The 20,232-nt window shown below is 41.4% G+C and overlaps 1 protein-coding gene across 2 annotated transcripts in view; it reads left to right on the top strand.

Annotated features, from left to right (window-relative positions):
- Positions 1–14,773, top strand: part of ARHGEF12 (Rho guanine nucleotide exchange factor 12) — a 62,563-nt gene extending 47,790 nt beyond the window's left edge. The window contains exons 28-41 of one of the 2 annotated variants that reach the window (XM_083368638.1): positions 341–466; positions 918–1,032; positions 1,507–1,607; positions 1,811–1,888; positions 2,446–2,521; positions 2,832–2,999; positions 3,671–3,758; positions 4,855–4,944; positions 5,112–5,191; positions 5,585–5,800; positions 6,254–6,724; positions 7,334–7,641; positions 9,499–9,571; positions 13,591–14,773. In XM_083368638.1, coding sequence (XP_083224764.1) covers positions 341–466; positions 918–1,032; positions 1,507–1,607; positions 1,811–1,888; positions 2,446–2,521; positions 2,832–2,999; positions 3,671–3,758; positions 4,855–4,944; positions 5,112–5,191; positions 5,585–5,800; positions 6,254–6,724; positions 7,334–7,641; positions 9,499–9,571; positions 13,591–13,598 — 1,998 coding nt within the window. In that variant the 3' untranslated portion in view covers positions 13,599–14,773. Of the gene's footprint in view, positions 1–340; positions 467–917; positions 1,033–1,506; positions 1,608–1,810; positions 1,889–2,445; positions 2,522–2,831; positions 3,000–3,670; positions 3,759–4,854; positions 4,945–5,111; positions 5,192–5,584; positions 5,801–6,253; positions 6,725–7,333; positions 7,642–9,498; positions 9,572–10,357 lie in introns of both variants that reach the window. The other variant, XM_083368637.1, reaches the window with a different exon arrangement.
- The last annotated feature ends 5,459 nt before the right edge of the window (positions 14,774–20,232 follow it).

Below are 20,232 nucleotides of genomic sequence, written 5' to 3'. Positions count from 1 at the left end.
GCATTCATCGGGGCATTAAAGGGTTAATTGGGATTCACTAAAAATGAGGCATGCTGGTATTTAGTAGCATTATGTTTTATGATAATTATCATTTAATCTCGGGAGTTGTACATGGAAAGCTCATTAGTAATAGGAACCCTATTTTCCAAAGTTTGTGTACAAGGGTAGAAAGAAAGAGTCAAGTGGGTCTTCCCATGAACTGGCTAACATAGAAACATGTTTGGTCCCCAAGCATCCGTCTGCTGTGTAAATAATAGTTCATGCTAGCCTTATGCCTGCAGATGACTGTTCATGGTTTACATTGTATTTTACATTTTGTACCTGTGGATTCTCATCCCAGTTCAGTGGAGCAGGTGAAGAGAAATTGAAGCAAGCCACGGCTACCTTTTGTAGCAACCAACCCTTTGCTCTTGAGGTGATCAAGTCACGGCAAAAGAAGGACTCGCGCTTCCAGACTTTCGTCCAGGTAAATATTGGGGGTTTGGCATCTAGCGGATTTTAAAAAACTGAAGGAGAAAAAAGAATAAATACCAAGTATCTCACTTGATTTATGGAAGATCTTTGCTAATTTTCTCAGCTCAGCAGTTGGGATTCTAAAATATTATGTATTCTTTACATGGCACAAAAAAAAACCCCAAGCTACCTTCTCCTTTAAGCCTGTGACTGAGATTGATTGCTGATCATATTAAGTCTGAAATAATGAGTAGCGGAAGCTGTTCCCAGGTTTCATGCTGGACCTTTCCTCTAATTGCCTACTAAAATAGGATTGCTTGCATTTCTGCTTAATCTTGGTGTTCCTTAACTTGTATTTTCTAGCCTGAAACGTGAACCACTAAAACGTTTATAGGGCAGTATCAATTCAGGTAATTATGGTCTTAATAAAAAATTACAAATGCACTTGCCCCTTTTCCGTTTAGGAAGCTGAGAGCAATCCACTGTGTCGCCGATTACAGCTAAAAGATATTATTCCCACTGAGATGCAACGGCTCACCAAGTATCCGCTCTTGCTGGATAATATTGCAAAGTACTCAGGTACCATGTAACCCATTTTGTTTGTGGCTGGATTGGGATGTGGCAGTTACAGAGAACTATCTGGATTCAAATTGAAACCCAAATTAACAAATTTTGTTGAAAAATAATTTGCCACCATTTCAGTACCGCTTCATCTTTCTGAAGAAGGAGCGAAGTGATGAGATGTGATTTAAAAAATTAGATCATTAATAATGAAACAAAATATTCTGGGTATTCCTTTTTGCTATTGCCAGTCCTCCCTTTTTGCATTTTTCTTACCTATAATATTAATGCATGAATTTCATAAAGCCTTGATACAAAGTTCAGCTTTATAATTTGTTGCCTAAAAGAAGCATGAAAATGTGGGGCATTCACATTGTGTCTCAACTATTTTGTCTTAGCAGACAAAGGAATGCATTTTGTCTTGAGAATGAGTGAGTGTGCAGTTTTGTGTTTCATTCTTATTGTTTCACATTTCACCCATTTCATTTTTAGAGCAACTTTTAGAGAAGGAAAAAGTGAAGAAAGCAGCAGATCATTGTCGGCAGATTCTCAATTTTGTGAACCAAGCTGTCAAAGAAGCCGAGAACAAGCAGGTAAGAAGAGGGAGATATAACTTGATTTTCAAAAGCTGAAGCGACTAGTGGCTGTGAGATAGGTTTATGGGTTTATAAATGAGAAGGCTATCCTTTGTCTATCCTTTGTTTTAAAAGGGATCCCAGATTGACCAATTATTGCCTGCCTTCAGCCAATTGTCCTTGGCCAGAATAACTGACTTGAGCTTCTCTTTTCTCAACAGCATTTAGAGGACTACCAGCGGCGGCTTGATTTGTCCTACCTGAAGCAGGTGGAGGGCCCTTTGCTGGATGAATTCAGGGTGAGTGAAAGAAACAAGAAGGAACCTGAAATCTGTTAAGCATTCATAAATGTACTTTGCTGTTCTTTGTGCTTCTGTTTCTATCCAATTTTATTGCATCCGGTATTTGGACTTTAAGATACCGCAAAGCAAAAAGAATGGACAATTTTACATATCTCACCACATTTGGGGCCGGCCAGTTCTGCTCAGAACACAGATGGACCTGGATTTATCAGCAGGCTGGATCAGGCTATATAAAATGAGAATTATTGCCTAGAAAGATTAGAATTCTTTGGTGCAAAATGACCTACCTACGATAATTATGAAGTGAGATAATCAAAATAACTCTGCCTTTTTCTGGGGAACAAATAAGATGGTGAATAGGTATTAAAATATCTCTGATATTGGTTCCTCAAATTTGCAGTGATGGCCCTTCTGATAAATATTTTGAATTTTACAAGCAGTGACCAGAAAAGTAGTTTCAACACCAAAACACCTAGCAGGATGTAAAATACAATAAAAATAACAAAAGGATCTGCCAATCAAAATGGATAATTTTTTTGTTCTTTTTTTGGTAGAATTTAGATCTAACCAAGAAGAAAATGATTCATGAAGGGCCTCTGACTTGGAAGGTGAATCGTGACAAAACTATTGGTATGTTGTTACCTGTTCTTTTCATTGAGACTTGTAGGACATCGGGGGAAATTACTTGAGGATGTTATGTAATTTCCTTAGAGCTAATTAAGCAATGAGTATTTTGAAACGAGTTGGAAGATAATAAAGGCAGTGCGAGGGCACAGCAGCGGTTTTCAAGCTGCTTCTCAGAAATACAGATGGGCCCAAATGCTTTTTATGGCTGGCTGAGAAATTTTATGCCTTATTATTGCTTCTGCTTGGGATGCAGCCTTCAATACCTACAAGGTAGAAACAATAGCCCATTTCTGTTTTTCTCCTACCACTGCAGATCTCTATACGTTGCTCTTGGAAGATATTCTGGTATTGTTGCAGAAACAAGATGACAGATTAGTGTTGAGATGTCACAGCAAGATCCTGGCCAATACTGCCGACAGCAAGCACACATTTAGCCCCGTTATTAAATTGAACACTGTCTTGGTTCGCCAAGTGGCTACAGGTTAGTAGGACTGAGAAGGTTAAGTGGCTCTAACATTGTTTTGAAAAAAATGGTGTTGCCTAATCCAGTCATTGTCCTTGGATATAAGGATGGCATTCAGGGAAGAATAGCAAGTTGAAAATCATTGCTCGTTAAGAAGAGCCTTGATGCTCCTTTCAAATTTGCCAAAAAGCATCTAGCTGACCCTCAGTTTTCTGACAGAATGCTCTTTGAGCGGCTCAAGTCAAAACTGGAACTTTTCTGGCTATATGGATGTCATTATGTCTGGTCCGAGAGAAGATTATTAAACCTCAGTTAATTAGTTGAATAGGGCATGGCTGCTTTTCTGTGTGGAATCATTTCTTATAACTCTGTGTACTACATTCTTGAGTGAAGTTGCATGACATTTCTTATCATTTCCTTATGTGCATATTTCGCCCAATGGATGAGAACTAGTCAGAGCACTTTGTGAAAAAGCCTGAACACGCCAACTGTTGGAAAGTTGATTGGGGAAAAGAGAAATTGTGCTCTGTCGGTTCAACCTGTGCAGCTGAAGTCCATTTTAAACTCATGTAGTTACTGCGACAATTACTGTCCTCTTCTCAACCATATCTGATACACAAAGCTGAATTCTACTAAATCAAAATAAGACAGAGGTTCTGTCAGCTTTAACTTGTTCTTTGTTTCTCCAGATAATAAAGCATTCTTTGTTATTTCCATGTCGGAAAATGGAGCCCAGATTTATGAACTGGTGGCACAGACAGTTTCTGAAAAGACAGTGTAAGTTGACTTGGTCAAACACAGACTGTTTATCAGTTGTTAAGGAGGGAAATAAATCTTTGTGTTCCAAATCTGTGAAGGAGCTTCCCTCTAGAACAGACATGTCAAACTCGCAATGTCACGTGAGGTCGTGCAACGTATCAGAGCTTTTTCACCATTGCTGGCTATGGGGTGGGTGTGGTTTCCTGGTGATGCATCTGGCCCACGGGCCGCCAGTTGGACACCCCTGCTCTAGAAGTTGTAGGGTTTCTTATAGAACTCTTTGAGGATTCTTCCTCCCATTATGGCATATAACATCACCTTTCTCTCCTGCTGATAAAAATGGAACGCAGATTAGAGGAGACTTAACCAAGAAACAAAACTGTAGTATTCCACGTTTAAAGTCAACCTGAATTAATAACGTATTAAACATCAACAGCAGGGCTTCTCAAAACATGTCATAGGAAATATTTGTAGTCTTCAGTAAAATACATAGGGCCATCTGTCACCAATTAGGCAGAATTGTGAAAGCCCTAATAAGCAGGCATATACATAGAATGAAGGCTACTGCTAAGCTTGTAAGCCGCCCTGAGTCTTCGGAGAAGGGCGGGATATAAATGGAATTAAAATAAAATAAATAAAATGTTGGACAGTTTATGTTTAGTGTGAGAAGCAGGACAGAAAGCATATACTTGCCCTGTTCTGCTAAAAATTTTAGTTTCAGTTAGTTCGAGTCGAGCGCCCAAGTATGAAAACTAGGGCTATGGCACTATTCAGTTTCAAGCATAAACTTCAAAGCGACGTAGGCATTCTCATTGCACAAAGGTCACACATAACATAGGAAAAGACACAATACTTTAAAGGGGACACTGACAGGAATAGAGCTTGTGTCCAAATCACCAGTTCTCTACTTTGGATTGGAATATCTGTATTTGTATATAGTTTATGTGAAGAGATAATGATATGAATTGCTGATGAACATCCTGTCCACGAAGTTATTACAACAGTTAGAGTAGACTTTTAGTCCAGTGAGGAAGGAGACTAAAGTGCCCTGTGGCCAGGAGACGGAGAAGAAGATGCATATTGGACTAATTTCTTTATATTTGCATTATTATAGATGGCAGGACCTCATAGTACAGATGGCAGGAACCGTCAAAGTTGGAAGAGGCAGAAATGTAATTCCGTTGCCACAATCAGGACCGTGCGAGTAAGTTGAAAAAATACCTATGTGTGAACAAGTAGAAATTTTGATTGGTGTTTAATTCCATAGATAGCCTGTACCTAAGCAGGATCTTCCTTTTAAAAAGACACAAGTTGTGAGTGAGGATTCCACAGCCGCATGTGGCTAATTTGTTCTCCTTCTTTGGCTTGCAGGGAAGACCACGAGGAAGAAGATGAGCAGCATAAATTGAAGGAAGAACAAACTACCCCAGATGGCAGCAAGCAAAGTCCAGGTAAAAACTAAGGGCATTTCAGTGCATTGCTGATTACGCTGGAGAGCTTGAAGGCTTTCTTGATTGAAATGAGGCTTTCTGGTAAATTACCTTAGACCGGGCATGATACAAAATTCTGCAGATGTGTTCCGCTTCTTTCTTCCAGATATTCATTAGCCAACAGTACATTAATAATTTTTTTGTATTATGTTTGATATAAGATTCCCTGCCTCCAAAGATTTGGAAGTCCAAAAATATGTAGCCGTTTAATCGTAAATTCTGCCGTTTGAGCTGTCCCTCCAAAAGGAGAGCTAAGAGTTGAACTGAGAGACAAAGAGAATGTCACATACATGTTCATGTTTATGCTTTCTTTTAAACTCTTGCATTCATTTTGGCATTTGGTTTGTTTGTTAGATAAAGATTTGGGGCTGAAGACTCCGTCTCCCTCTGTAATGATGTCTGAGAAGTCAGAAGAGGAGGAAGAACTTCTGGAAGCCAACAAGCAGTTTGGAGAAAAACTATCAGCAGACTTGCTGATCAAAGAATCACCGGAACATTACAGCCAATTAAGTCCAGAGCTCTCATTCCAAGCTTCAGAAAATCGATGTGCATTGGATGCCCTAAGAAACTGTAAGTAATTGAAGGTACATGAATCTTAAAGGCCTAGGTAGAAATTTTATCTGATGGATTTAGAGGTACCTATTGCCCCTTGAGCAAATGAATGCAATCTGCCTTTCAAACGCTAAGTAAAAGAAAATCAGACTATCAGCCTATGACTGTATTCAAATAATAACACCAATGTTGTGTTTGTACTGTCTTCCACTTTGGCTTAGCTTTCCCTAAACTAAGTGAAAAGTGACTTGGACTGTAACTCCTAACTTCTCTGACTCCTGGCCATTTGACTGAAGGCTGACGGTAGTTAGTGCCAGGCTGGAGAATTCTGACTTGTCTTCCCGTTTCTAGGGCAAGGCGATGAGTCTGTGGCTCCTTCCCAAGGGCTTTGGACTCCTGCCTCTTGACTGATGTTTTCAAGAGGGAATACTTACTAGGACTTTACTTTGATGCTCTCACATTTCCTTTCAGTGGGTTTATTGAAGAAATTACTGATACAGCAGCTTGGTATGACTGAACAAGAGTCTGTTGAAGACTGGCAGCATTTTTCTGACCATAGAAGAGACCTGCCAGGGGCCCTTGAAGAGAACATTGTCAAGAGAGGACTTCAGTACTCAGATAACGATGACAATACCCCGTCTGGGCCTAGAAGGACACCCATGGGGACAAAAACAAATGTCTTTGAACTTAGTTGTGATAAATGGCCTTCAAATGAATTGGTATCCCCAGGGGACCCTGTGCTGAATAGCAGGCAGTTGACGGACCCCTTGAGAACAAACCCAGAGCCCCCAACCAAGGAACTGGAAGGAGGAACAAGTGCTGCTGAAGATGGTGGGGAGCACTTTTTTGATGCTCAGGAAGCTCACAGTGATGAGCACCCATCCGAAGGTGAAGTGGTAGATGGGAGGAAGGAGGAAGAGGAGGTGCAGCTACGGATCTCAGGTGAGTCAATCCAGCAGTGCACAAATTTGAAATGAACAACTGAGTTATAAAGCTCCTGGATGTTGTTGGGAAGGCTGGAGTGCTTCTGAGCCATGACAAGACCTAGAGTATCTGCTGAATGCTGAATTGTCTCATTAAGTGTGTTTGTAGTAATTAGGGTTTCTCTGGGTATGTTTGAAATGCACTGGAAGAGAAATAAATAGAATTTGGAGGTGTGGGGTCAGATTCCAGCCTTTGGCTATCTCATCAAGGTTGGACCTTTTCCCCCTGATCTTTTGGAGCAATAAAAGACTGGTTAAATCCAATTAGACTCCCTTTCTGCCCACTCAAAATCCCACTCAGATTGCCAGTTCCCCTACATGGCACACGCTTTTGACAAATCGCACATTATCCCCATCTAGTGTAAGTGTTGCCTTTCTTTTCTTCCAGAGCAAGGGCAAAATATGGCGGGAACTAGTTGGCGGTGGTACAACAGTAGCAAAGGTGTGTTGAGAAAGGACCTTTGCATGAGGTGCACAGATACATATAGATTGGGTTATATGCTCACCCAAGCCGTTGATTTGCTGGAGCTCTTCATAAATGGGAGCATTAAAGTTGTTCTCTTTCCAGGAAATTATTTGATCCTTGATGGATATGGCACAGTACAGGAGAGCTCCACCGATGAAGAGGTAACTTCGCTAGTTCTACAGTGCACTGCAGACAAAAGCACAATGGAGTCTGCCTGCCAGCAACCCGGGTCTCGGGATGCCCAGCCAGTTACAGCCAGCTCACCATTTGCAGAGGAATTGCTGGCTTCCCACTGGCCAGCTGCAAAGGAATCCAGTTCAGATGCGTTAAGGGCTTCCTTCTCTGTCGAGTCGCGTACCCTGATGATGCGTTACATCCAGAACATAGAGGCCAGCCTTCAACATTTGAAGGTAGTGTGTCCCATGCCAATGTATGATCTTCGGCCTATGTATTTAAAAGAAAAAAAAATGAGTGGGATTGGAGATTTAAGGGATTGGAGATTAAGAGGCTTGTGGGGCGTAAGTCACATGTGTGTTTATCTTCTTGACTGATTTTTCACAGTATCTTTTCAAACGAATGCTCAGTTCTGCGCTATAAATTCTAAAATCAGGAGAATCAGACGTTCTCTAGAATATATATAATTATGTCTGGCCCTTTGCTGACAGGGTTGCTCAAGATTAAATATTTGTCCTAGTTTTTAGAGACAGAAATGAAAAATGAAAACCTTGGGAAAACCTTGAGAAAGACAAGCTTTCATGACTGGAGAGTGTGAATGAATGTTAGGAATGACTTACAGAGTCAAGATCTGTATTGTACAATTAAAAACGTAGAAGACTGAAATGTAAAGGCTGAACTCAGTATTGATTGATCGAAGCCAAGGTGTTGAAACGTCTTGAGCCAAAATTAAACAACCTATTCAAGTCTTAGAGCAGTGATGGCAAACGTTTTAGAGACCGAATGGCCAAACTGCAACCCAAAACCCGCTTATGTATGGTCGGGTGCCGGGTGGGTGTGGCTTATTGGGTGGGCGTGGCTGTGGTGGTAACGGCCAACTGGGTGGGACCAAAAAGTTCAATCAATCAATTCCAACTTTGCAAGATCTTTTTTTTCCTGCGAGAAGTTGAAATTAATTGATTGATTGAACTTTTTTTTTTTTTGCACACGGCGACGGAGGCCTAAAGCGAAAAGGTTTTATAAAACTCAGCTGAAGGCCTAGGACGATGGTGCATGTGCCCACAGAGAGGGCTCTGCATGCCATCTGTGGCACGGGTGCCGTAGGTTCACCACCACGGTCTTCAAGGCTCAAAAACAGAAGAGTCAGCATTTTATTTAGAGGATTCTAGTAGAGCCAACAGTACTAGGATCAGACAGAAAGATTTGATGAGAGCATAGTGTCCTAAATGTAAGCAGTTTTTGCTACCTTATAAACAGATTCTTGCTTAACTTTGGCTTTAAGAATTTGTGTTCTGCCGTCAGACATCAAACCGTTATTTTAAGGTAGCCATTTGGTGCTCCCTAGTGTCCAATCTTCAAAGTTGTCTTTATTAGTTTCACAGAATAAACAAAGGTTTTCCCCTGACAAGGGATCCTTTCATTTAGCTTCAGAGTCCTAAATCAAGTCCCTCTGAGCCTTTAATCTGTTTAAATCTTTCTAATGGCAACAATAACCATCCTTGTCCTACATATCCCCCCCCCATTTTTTATACAAATCTTTAAACTTGTAGGTAAACTTCTTTAAAAGGATTCAACGGAATTCACTCAGTGATTTCAATAAAACTTGCCAATCTGAAAGTTCTCAGTCTTAGGGGAAAACCTTAAATCCAGAGGGATGAAAAGATGAGCCTTGGTCAAACCTAGATGACCTCCAAGGTCCCTTCCAACTTTATTATTATTATTATTAAATCCTGTGATTCCTAGCCGATCACAAGTCAGTGACAAAAAAAATGCAGTTCCTGCTGTCTGCTCGCAAAAAGGGACAGGGAGGGAGGGAGGGAGGGAGGGAGAGAGAGAGAGAGAGAGAGAAAGAGAGAGAGAGAGAGAGAGAGAGAGAAAGAGAGAGAGAGAGAAAGAGAGAGAGAAAGAGAATGAATGCTGTACAAAGCACATGTGGGTAATTTTGCAATCTCTCTTTACTCTGGAGAGATTTTTGGCAGCCTGCATCCCCTGTTCGAGCACCGCTTTTGGCCAGAGTTTGTTTCTTTAGAGTAGTTCACCATTATAGCTCATCAGAAGCTCTTCAAGTGTATATGATGGTTTGTGTTTTTCAGGAAGTGGAGGAAAACTATGCTGCTCTTCTTCAACGTAGGCTGGCTGGCTCCATCACCACGGAGGAGCATTTGGGTATGCCTGTCCTGTTCCTCTGATATAGCTGAGCTGATAGGAAAGTAACGTGTTAATAATTTTGCGGGATTTAGCTCCAAGGGAAGTTACTGTGTGGACCTTGTTGAATTCTTCAGTTTTCATGACGCTTAGTTTTTTTTAAAAAAAAAAACTGGTTACAAAACATTATGGATCAATGCCTTAGTTGTGCTGATTGTGCGTTTCTGGCCTGGTGTCCTCTCCGCTCAGCATTTTCCCTTTTGCTAATATCTACTTGTGTCCCTGTCTAAACAAAGATGCATACTCCAGGACTCCCAAAACTCTTTGTTGCCACATTTTTATATTGTGCATTATTAAATACATTGCGTCAGGGAATAAACATGGTGGCGACATTTATTTAAATGTCAATCAAACAAAATTAAATTTAATTTGTGGAGATTAAATTGGCATGCCATTCAAAGGCCAGGTGTAATCCCTCAGCCTGGAAAATGTTGCACATCCCTTAATTAAAGGAAGAATTGCTTCTAAATAGCCAGTTGGGGTTAAAATGGTCCCCAAAATCTTTCCAGGTTCAGAATTTTGACACAAGTTGAGAAATCAGTAAAAATAGTATCTGCATCCAATTCTCAGAACTGAAGAAGCTTCTTGGATGAGAAGCAAAATGTTTTCAAAGGGGAAAAAACAAAAGAAGTTTCCTTTTGGAAATGCACCTTTGGGACAGCCGTGACCTGGATACCTGAGAATCTCCATAGACATCCTTGGTGGTTTCTTTTCAGCCCTTTTTTTGCTTCTATTTTTTGTCCTCAGATAAAAGTTAATCACCTTCTTGCCAGTCGCTGGAGATTGGATGGCGCCTTCTGCCTTGAGTCAGCCTCAGCCGGCCTCTGCCTGGACTCTCTTGGCCTTAGGCCTCTTTCCATGGACCCTTCAAAGGGGGAGGGGGCTCCACATAGTGGAGAAGTGGGCAGTTTTCCTTTGAGGTGTCTGCACTAGCCTTTCAGGGAGAGCGGGGCAAGTTAGTTCCCCTCCTCTTGCTCCCAGAAATTCCAAACAGAGGAAAAAGAGGAACAGAAAGAAGAAACCAAATGTATAAAGTTCTGGGTGTAGGATATAAAAATGTATCTATACATTAAAAAAAATCAATGTATTTATTTGACTTCATTCCGTGTACTGAAAGCACACTTTAATTTGTATTTTATTTTGCTTTTTAAAAAAAATGATAGTGCCAGTTTGCTAGGTTCCCAGCATCTATCTTCTTCTCCTGAACCCTTATTCTGAACTGAGGGGTGTGTGTGTATGTGTGTGTGTCTTGATTTTTCCCCTGGATTCTGCCAACAACCAGCCTGTTCTTCGGAAGAGGTTCTTTGTGCAGCAAAATCTAGCAGCATGCAGATGGCCTTTCTTCTTGTGCAGTTTTGTGTGCACTTACATAGCCAGGGAAGGATTTGAAACTGGCAACCAAATTTCTCTTTGGGGAATGTCTTTATTTTTCCTATATTGAATAAAAAGAGATAAGGATCGGAATTTGGGAGTTGTTTTCCCTGCCCAGGTACTGATTTTATTGTGACTTCCCTTTGAAAGCAACAGCTTGGTAGTTGTAGCTAGGGGTGGGAGTGCGGTATTTTGCTAGTTAAGGGAAAGCAATACATTTGTCAGAAATTCCTAAGGTCACCCACGTTTCTAATAAACTGCTGCAGAAGTTAGCCACTATGTTTTGAAGGTAGGGGCCAGAATTGATCATTATCCAGAAGTGTGCCTTACTGACTGGTGTGGGATAGACCAAGCAAGACTGAGCTTGGAATAGTGCTATTTTTTCCTTTTTATGCAAAAATGCTCTGAAATCATACTAGTCACTTAGTAACATCTGCAGTAGAAGAATCTGAGAGACATCACATCTGGTGTAGTAAGCTCAATGCAGTGTTAATAACCTGATGTTGAGGAACTGGACTTTTTCAAGCTTCATAGTACTGATGTAGAAAATAACAAACTGGGTGGGCTGTCTACGCTGGGTAAATAGTTTTTCCATTCAGGATACATCTCACTTGGAAAAAAGTTTCTGTCTCTACTGGCTGTCCAATCCTTGGCTCCTTTCTTTTTTCCTGGCAAGCCAGATCTAAATGTGCCAAATTCTAGAAATCCCTTTAATGTTTTAAAATCATGCTGAATGCGCGGTAAAGTGTGGAACATCTTTTTCTTACTTTCAGCATGAATGTTGTTGAATATGCTCCATTAATGCAGAGAAACATTTTTTCCCCCTGTAGCCAGGAATCTAAATCCGTTTCCACTTACAGGGAAGAGCTGCAAGAGAAGGAACTATGTTTTAACCCACCCACCCCCAATAATATTTCCAGTCAATGTACTGGTGCATATTGGAAGGGAGGAAACGTCCTACTTGTCTGGGTTGCCGGCCATTCTTCAGAAGAGCTGGAAGCCAGCAGATACTCGAAATACTTTTCAGCTGCTCGTTACCAGGGCCAGCCTGCTGATTTTCAGTTCTAAATTTCACCCTCCTAAAATTCCAAGCCATTTTCCAGATGGAAATTTTATGTGAAGACGATCAGACCCGGATGGCAGATGAGCCTGTTTTTAAAAGTATTTCCATATTTTCAACGGTGTAAGTATTTTAGTCACTTCTAGGTGAGGTGGGCAGCAAAGAAGTCCAATAAATATTTTTTTTTCCCCTTGGGTCCTTGAACTGTGGCATTTTCACCTTCCCTTGCTTCATAGGAAGTCAGATTCACATGTAGACCTCTCCCTAATATAAGTAGGTGAAGGAGCCAGAAATTGGTAAAATTTTGGTGACACTTGGATGCCGCTCTTTACAGATATTGCGGCAAGGCCTGTGTCCGATCCTCTGTCATACCTCTGCCATATGGTGCTTCAGAATCCTGAAGAAGAGAGATGGGGTCAGGATGCCCAAAGGCCATGCCAAGCAGCTGAACGGCCATCCGAAGGCTTGTTTGACCTCTACAGAGGATATATCAATTGCCTTCCCCCCCCCCCTTCCTGGAGAGTAAAGCGGAGTACTGTGTTCTTGTCTTCCTGGCGGTTTCTTTGTATCGTGTGTGTGTGTGTGTATGTGTGTGTGTGTGTGTGTGTTTTCCCCCCCAAGGCTTGTCTAGGCCACCAATTACACAATCTCCTGTTAAGGGCATTATTATTTTGTGATAAGAAAGAGAAGGTAGTAAGAAACGGGGAATTACCAATTGCTTCCAGCGTCATAATTGAATATTTTGCAGGAGATGTCTCGAGTCCCCTCGAGTCCCTTACTATACAACAGGCCCCGGGCACAGATCCATTTCTGTGAAAGGGGTCAACCCTAAAAATGCACTTTGTGGGATTCCCATTGGGATTGAACTTTTGGATCCTTAAATGTTCTAGAGCAGCCATGAGGAATTCCAGCCAAAGAGACTTTCCCTGTCCTTCCCCACTGGCTGTGATCATGTCTTCCTTGGGCTCATCTTTTTCTCTCTCTCTCCTTCCTTCCTTCCTTCCTTCCCTCCCTCCCTCCCTCCCTCCCTCCCCACCCACCCTTGGCTAGCTGAAAATGATATAAGCAATGAAAAACTTTTTTAAATATTATGTTGTGCTGCCGTCATATTTAGGATGTCTTTGTTTTTAACCTGGATTTATTGGACCAGCGTATTGGAATTTGGGCTCAAAAGACAAACTCCGAGTCTAGAGACAGCATCCTTCCCTCTTGGTTTGCATATCCTTTGATTGTACACCCAAGACTAGTGTTTCTGAACTTTTGCAAGTTTTAAGACGTGTGGATTTCAACTCCCAGAATTCCCCAGCCAGCATTGCTGCTGGAGAATTCTGGGAGTTGAAGTCCAAGGTTCAGAAACATTGCCCAAGGTGAAGAAAGTTGGTTGAAGTTGGGAGAGTGGAGTGCTTGGGCTTAGGGTTGTCCAGAACTATAAGAAGTTATAAATACAATTCATAAAAGCGATTTTGCTTTCCAATCCTTCTGTATTTTGCAGCGATGGTGCTTTAATCTGCCAGGTGCCGCTCTGATTTCTCCTCTTTTTACTTCCCAGTTGATTAAACCAGCACTGGACAGGCACGTCTCAAGGCCTGGCAGACTGCAAAGCACGCGTTCCATTTTTTAATTTGTTTCCCGTGGTCCTACCGATGGTTGAAAGAGGCTGAAAATAATGATTCCCAGTTCCTGTCTTGAGGTCTGGTTGCCATGACCCAGGTCATTCCAACCCCTCACTTCCAACACATCGGCTTCTTGCCTTGCTGCCTGCGCAGACGCGATCTTGTCACTGATTCACAAGGAGACATTGAGCAGGAGACAAATCGAAGTCAAATTTTCTTCATTCCGTTTTTGGGGGGTTACCTTTTGCGTAAGAGTCTTGCCTCACTGCCTGCCAATTTCTCCCCAATCTACTGTTGAGAGTAGAAGAGGCAAGGAATAGGATTGCTCGATGGAGGGGGGAAAATTCCTAACGGTTCCCTTATTGCTTTGGGATGTTGGATATTCTTGACTGTTGATAGCTTCTGAGAGAATGGAGACAACTTTCACAACTAAAGTGCAAGCGAGGTTGCATAGGTGAAAGACCCATACAGTATTATCTTTTACTCTGCCATATGTCAGGATAACTTTTGGGGATCTGGTAGAAACACTACTTTATTTGTGCTGTTTCATCATCTAGAATCTTAATGCCGGTTGTACATTTGATGAGTGAATTGCATCTCCCTCTCTCTCCTTCCCCACCCCCCATTCCAAAGAAGTCCCTTATTTCTCTTTATTCCCCTCTTTCCCCCCCCCCCTGCCCCCCAGCACCAACTTATAGGCAGATGCTGTCCAAAAGGATTCCGCAGCCGGAATGTTACTCTGCTCTTCTTCTTTTTTTAAAAAAAAATGGAATTGTTTGTTGTAATGCTCTAACTGCTAGAACTGTATTTTATTTGCTTGCCATGCATTTACTCCTTTTAACAGATTCTGCTTTTAAGGAAAAACACAAAACTTCAATCTGAAAATATTCTTTGGAAAGGAAAATGCAAACACAAACAAAAGGACGACAACAATTAAGACAGATCAAATATCCTTGTATTTTTAACTGATCATGTTTGAATGTCTAAGGAAAGGAAAAAAAAGAATTTATTGTTCTAATTATCCAGATGTATGTATGTTTGTAAAATAGCTCTTATTAGCTGATAAGGTTGTATGTTTTTGGAACAAAATATTGATCATTAAAAAAAGTATTGAGTTTGTGGGTGTTTTTGGATTTTGGAAAACCTATAATTAAAGCTTTCAGGTATCAGTAAATAAGGTTAAAAGAGCCAACATTTTGACTGTGGTGTTCTTCACAAGGTTTAGAATTTGACAGCAGCAGCTGTCTGAAGCGTTATTGGCAGGCAAATAAATTGGTTGTAACTCGGTACAATTTACCTTTCTGAGTCAGCAATACAATTATGAAAGACGGCCTTTTTTTCTCCTAAGGTCAGGGCTTAATGTAGTACATGGAATAGCTATAGCTGGATGGTACCGCACATTTCCCAGGTCTCGAGGTCACGTCTCTGCATTTTGATCTTGGAAATTCCTTTTTCAGTGTAAGCCTGAGAAGGCTTACCTCTCAAGAACTGCTGACCCTCAACAGACAGCAGTTTGCATAAAGGAATGTTTCCAAACCAGGATGACAATGACATTCTATTCTGGTGCATTTGGTATCAATTGTTCAGTTTTGTGGACCAACATTTCCAAAGAGTCTGGGAGATAACAATTTCACTTAGATTCCCAGGTTTTTTTTAGGCAGAGAACTTGTCAGAATACTATGTTCTTGCTTCCATATTTATGGGGAGCGAGTGGGGTGGACCCATTCCAATTAGGAGCTGGGCCACAACAACCCCCCCCCCTTTTTTTCCCCTGAGGACCCTTCTGGGGTCATTTTGGAGCCCAGAGTTATTCCGAGCACTAAAAGTGAGGCTGGAGTTTTGCAGCATTTTTAATTTACCCAGTTCTGTGTGAAGCAGAAAACCAAGCAATAAGATTAATTGCACTAATAAACATTTATATTTTATTCACTTGTGTATTAGCTGTGCAAATAATTTTATTTACGTATATCAATAGCTGGGTAATATGATGCTATATTTATTTGTCTAAACAGGATGTTCAGAAGAGACAGAAAAGATTCCCAGAACAAACTCTTTTCCCTTCTCCCCCTCCCACCCCCAAGCTCTTTGAAAAGAAAGAGTAGCACAGCTATGGAGAAAGGACAGAATTAGGTATGTATGACAAACAAGGGACACCGTCTATGCAAGGACAGGCTAGCAGTAGTAGTTTGCTTGCAAGCACAGCACGTTGCCCTAAAACGTAATGACAAGGTTTGCAAGACCTAGGTGTCATTTTGTACATAGCTTTGCCACAAAGTCAAGGTCTTTATCCACTTACTAAAATATAGGCTCACTTTTCTGCTTTAAAAAGTTGCACATAGCTTTCACAACTTGGAAAAACTGTAAATAGCAGCAAAATAACAATGTGTAATTGCAAAAGGCAAAGATGCTGCAACTGGTAAAAATCCAAAAGTCTTTAGGCCTGCCAGCTCAGTAGGAATTAGAGCCTTTCCCAACTTCATCCATGTGCCAATTTGATGCACAACCTTCCCTTGAGCATGTCTTTGGGCCCCAGGCGGGAACTGGAATTTTCAAGCCGTCCATAATCTTGAGGCGCATCATTCTGAGCTACACTTTATAGTTCAGATAATTCAAGGATGACTGCAACTGGTTACCAAATAAGCTAAGTTTAGGCCAGTAGTTTTTCCTCTCTTGCTTCAAGGTCATCTAAGCCAGGAATTCCCAGTCTTGGCAACTTTAAGAAGTATGGACTTAAACTCCCAGAATTCCGAAGCCTGGGGAATTCTGGGAGTTTAACTGATCTAAGCTGTAAGGAAACTGCCACAATGAAAACATGCCATGACAGAAATGGAGTCTTGAGCAGTTTTCCATTTTCCCAGTCTCGGTATTGCACATCGTTACTTTCTGTTTGTTTATTTGAGCAAAACAAAATGTTTAAGGACACCACATCTAGTTTATCTTTCCATTAGTCTGAATGTGAGTTTCTGTTGAGCTGAATCCCGGCTTCCAATACTCGAATTGTTTGGGACTATTGAAATAATTCTAATCTTCCTCTGTATCCCCCTCCCACTTCCTCATAATCTCCGTATAAAAGATGCCATTTATTTCTACGTAATTGTTCTTTTGAGCTCTATTTTGCGTTTCTGATGATAAGCCTTTCTGTTATCTTGCACATTTTTTTTTCTCACGCCATTAGTCTGGCAAAAATAATAACTGATGCAAGACAGACTCCATTGTCACCTTCTGTGTTTCCCTAAAGCTGCTTCTCTAAAAGCTTAGCAGGAAGATGAATGGGGACAAACAATTTACTCATTTCTCATGGCAGACAAAAAAAAAAGCCATTTTCCTAGTTCCCTCTCCCTTTCATGGAGCTGTATTTATATTGGAGGAAAGTGGCAACAACTTACTGCAAAAAAACAAACAAACCAAACACACAACAAAAATCTTGAATAGAAGGTGACTTTCTCTCAGCTTCCAGGACTTACTAATTTGGACCCATCTTCCAAAATTACTGAACTTGTATTCATTTCTGCTCCACATTATTAGAACTGGATATCTTAGTCATTTTGAACTGGGTGGCCGTATAAATCTGGTAACTAAATTACGTAATGTAAATTGTGTGGCATCTTCTAGTAAGGCTGAACAATGGGAAACACACAAACAGCGTTTCTCCTACAGTGCGTCTTCCTAAAACAATGGAATTGGAAGAGGCGATGGTGGCCACCGACTTAGAAAGCTTTAGAGGTTGAGGTTCCTACTGCCAATTGCAGGATGATGCCGTTGTGTCCTCAGCTGCTGCTGCTGGGCTTCTTGGAACATTAAATCCTTATTTCTGGATGATCACATTCAATCTAAACAAATAAACGCATCTGGTCACTACTCCAGGGCTGGAGTACATGAGGCATCTAAAGGAAGGGAGCTGTTTTTCATGTTCTCCAGAATCTTTTCTTTCTGCTTGGGCTAATCAGTACTTTAACCCATTTAAGTGGGTCTCCATTCTCTCTATAGGCCTCAAATGGAGTGAGGTAATCATGGGTAACTGGCCGATTTGTTATAAGCTAATCTGCTTTCATGTAGATTTTCGTGCTTTCGCCTGCCAAATGCTCAACTCCCATCCAGCCCCGTGTTGGTAGAAGATTGATTCAGAAATCTCTGCTTGGGTTCAGCTGTAAAATATTGTGCCTTCTAAGACTGGCGAGAGGCATAGTAATCACACTTAAGACTTCTATCCTTTACAGCACTCTCTGTTGACAAGGTCAACACATTTCCTCCAACAATCTGGGTCCTCATTTTAACGACCTTGGGAGGATAGAAGGCTTGAATCAACTTTAAGCCGATCAAGATCGAACTGCTGGCAGTTGGCAGGATTAGCCTGCAATACTGCATTCTAATTACTGCCCCACCAGGGCTCAAATATTAGCCCGTGACTTGACAAAACAGTCCTTGACTTACGATTCCATCGCTAAGTGTCCGAGTTTGCGATCTTTTCTGCCGTGGTTGTTAAGTGAATCTGGCTTTTCCCCCTGACTTGGCTTGCCGGAAACCCGCTGGGAAGGCCACTAAGAGCGACCACATGAACCCAGGATGCTGCACCAGTCATACATGCATCCCAATTGCCGAGCACACGAATTTAGATCACATGACCGTGGAGCTGCTGCAGTCGTCCTAAGTGTGTGATAAGTTGCTTTTTTCCAGTACCGTCGTATCTCCAAACAGTTGTTAAATAAGGACTATCTATATGCAAACAGCCAATCGTTACGCGAGGGCTTCCTTTGCTTTAAACCCATACAGGGTCTCACTTCACTTCCAGAGAGGTTTCAAAAATGACCGTTTTCATTCTTGCACATTACCTAAATAAGGCAGACAGAAGTAAATATCTTTTGATGGAGATAATTACAGGTTTCCCAATACCAATCTAAGGAAGCTTCGCACAGACTTCGGCAGGGAGTGATGTTTATGGGCAACTATCAGAAAGAGAAGAGCTGGTGGTATTTTTTTCCTGCAAAAAAGATCTTCAGCGTTTCCGCAATCATTTTGCTGTGCAATTTCAAGTGATCCCTGTTTAGCGTTGGGCTAAAGTCTCTGATGCACAGCTGAAGAGGACCCTGCACACAATTAAGGAGCTCCCAGCCCCCCTCAATTAATGTCATCTATCAGGATCTCAAAAGTGTGCCTTCTCTGTTGCAGCACTTGCCCTCTGGAATAGCATCCCTCAAACCCCTCCCCCCCCCCCGGTGGTGATATTCCAAAAATCTGGCTCTTCTCCCAGGCCTTAGGGCAGGAGGGGTCTCAGACATGGCCATTTTAAGACTTGTGGACTTCAGCTCCCAGAATTCCCCAGCCAGTCACGGAAATTGTGGAAGTTGGAGTCCACAAGTCTGAAAAGTTGCCAACTTTGAAGACTCCTGCCTTAGGGTAAGGTGGCTGATCAGCCCCTGTAGATTTTCCATGCTGGAATGGATGGCTTTCTCTTCTGAAAGTTCACGAGCAGGTTTTAAAGTTTTTATTGTTTCTCTAAGGCAAGTAACTTTCCTTTGGTTAGGGTTCATGCTTAATGAAAAATACATTTAAGTCATAGAAGGTGTGGTAATCCCGTGAAGGTGTCAGTGAAATGTTGTCTCTTAAGAGGTTTGATGGAGTGTAATTTGGTAGACCTAGTAAAGGCGTAATGCACCTGCGCCGTCTCCTTTTTGTAATATAGAATATTAGGCCCCTGAAAATAAGTGATCTGTTAAATTTCAGCTGCTTATTTCTCAAGATTCCAAATACTGCAGAAATAGATTTAGGATTCACATGGGTGTTCAAGAGATGGTCCTTTTTCCACAACTGGTAAAAAAAGTATGGCCCGTGTTGTGCTTAAAATGACAAATGTCACCTTGCTAGCTTAAAGCCATTTTAGCTAGGCAGCAGCAGGGCGATAGCAGGAACTACCTTTTTCCCTGAGTTCCACGCAACTCAAATCCAGGTAAATGAGTTTAGATCTGCCATTCTGCGTTATTGCACAATTCAGTCTGCATATCAAGAAATTAAGGGCTTCTCTTGTTCTGAAGCACAACTTTAAGACTTTTAATTGTGCGTATGCACATGTGTGAAATACAAGCCATCTCAACTGAATTGAATCTGACTGTCAGCTTGCATTTAAATAAATACTTGCTACTAAAAAAAAAATCTTTGTAAGCAATATGGTAGAAATTTGCCTGATGACTTAAGAGCATCTGTTTAACTGATTCCAGCAGGATTATCTATTTATTTGATGGGCCACTTAGATGTTGACACACTACAAATAGTGAATTGGATCTTGAAACAAAAGTGATTTGGGGTACCTTTCTTGACTCTTTGACCACACTCTGCACACACCACCCAAACCTCTGAAACCTTGGTTAATAGGTTTTTCTCTTTCTCTCTCTCATACTTTCTCTCTCCCCTCCCCCCTCCTCTCTTGGATGGCAACCATCAAACCATTTTCTTTCCCCAAACACTGTTTCATTCATGCAACTCAGTCTTTCTACTTCATTTGAGTCAGCTAACACTCTCTGAGAAATGTGTATAATTAGATGTGGGAGGGCGGGGAGAGGAGAAAGGATGGTTTACAATGGCTA

This window comes from Vipera ursinii (assembly GCF_947247035.1).
Source record: "Vipera ursinii genome assembly, chromosome: 8".
In the NCBI taxonomy this organism is placed as follows: Eukaryota; Metazoa; Chordata; class Lepidosauria; order Squamata; family Viperidae; genus Vipera; species Vipera ursinii.
This window is presented reverse-complemented; position numbering and strand designations above follow the sequence as displayed.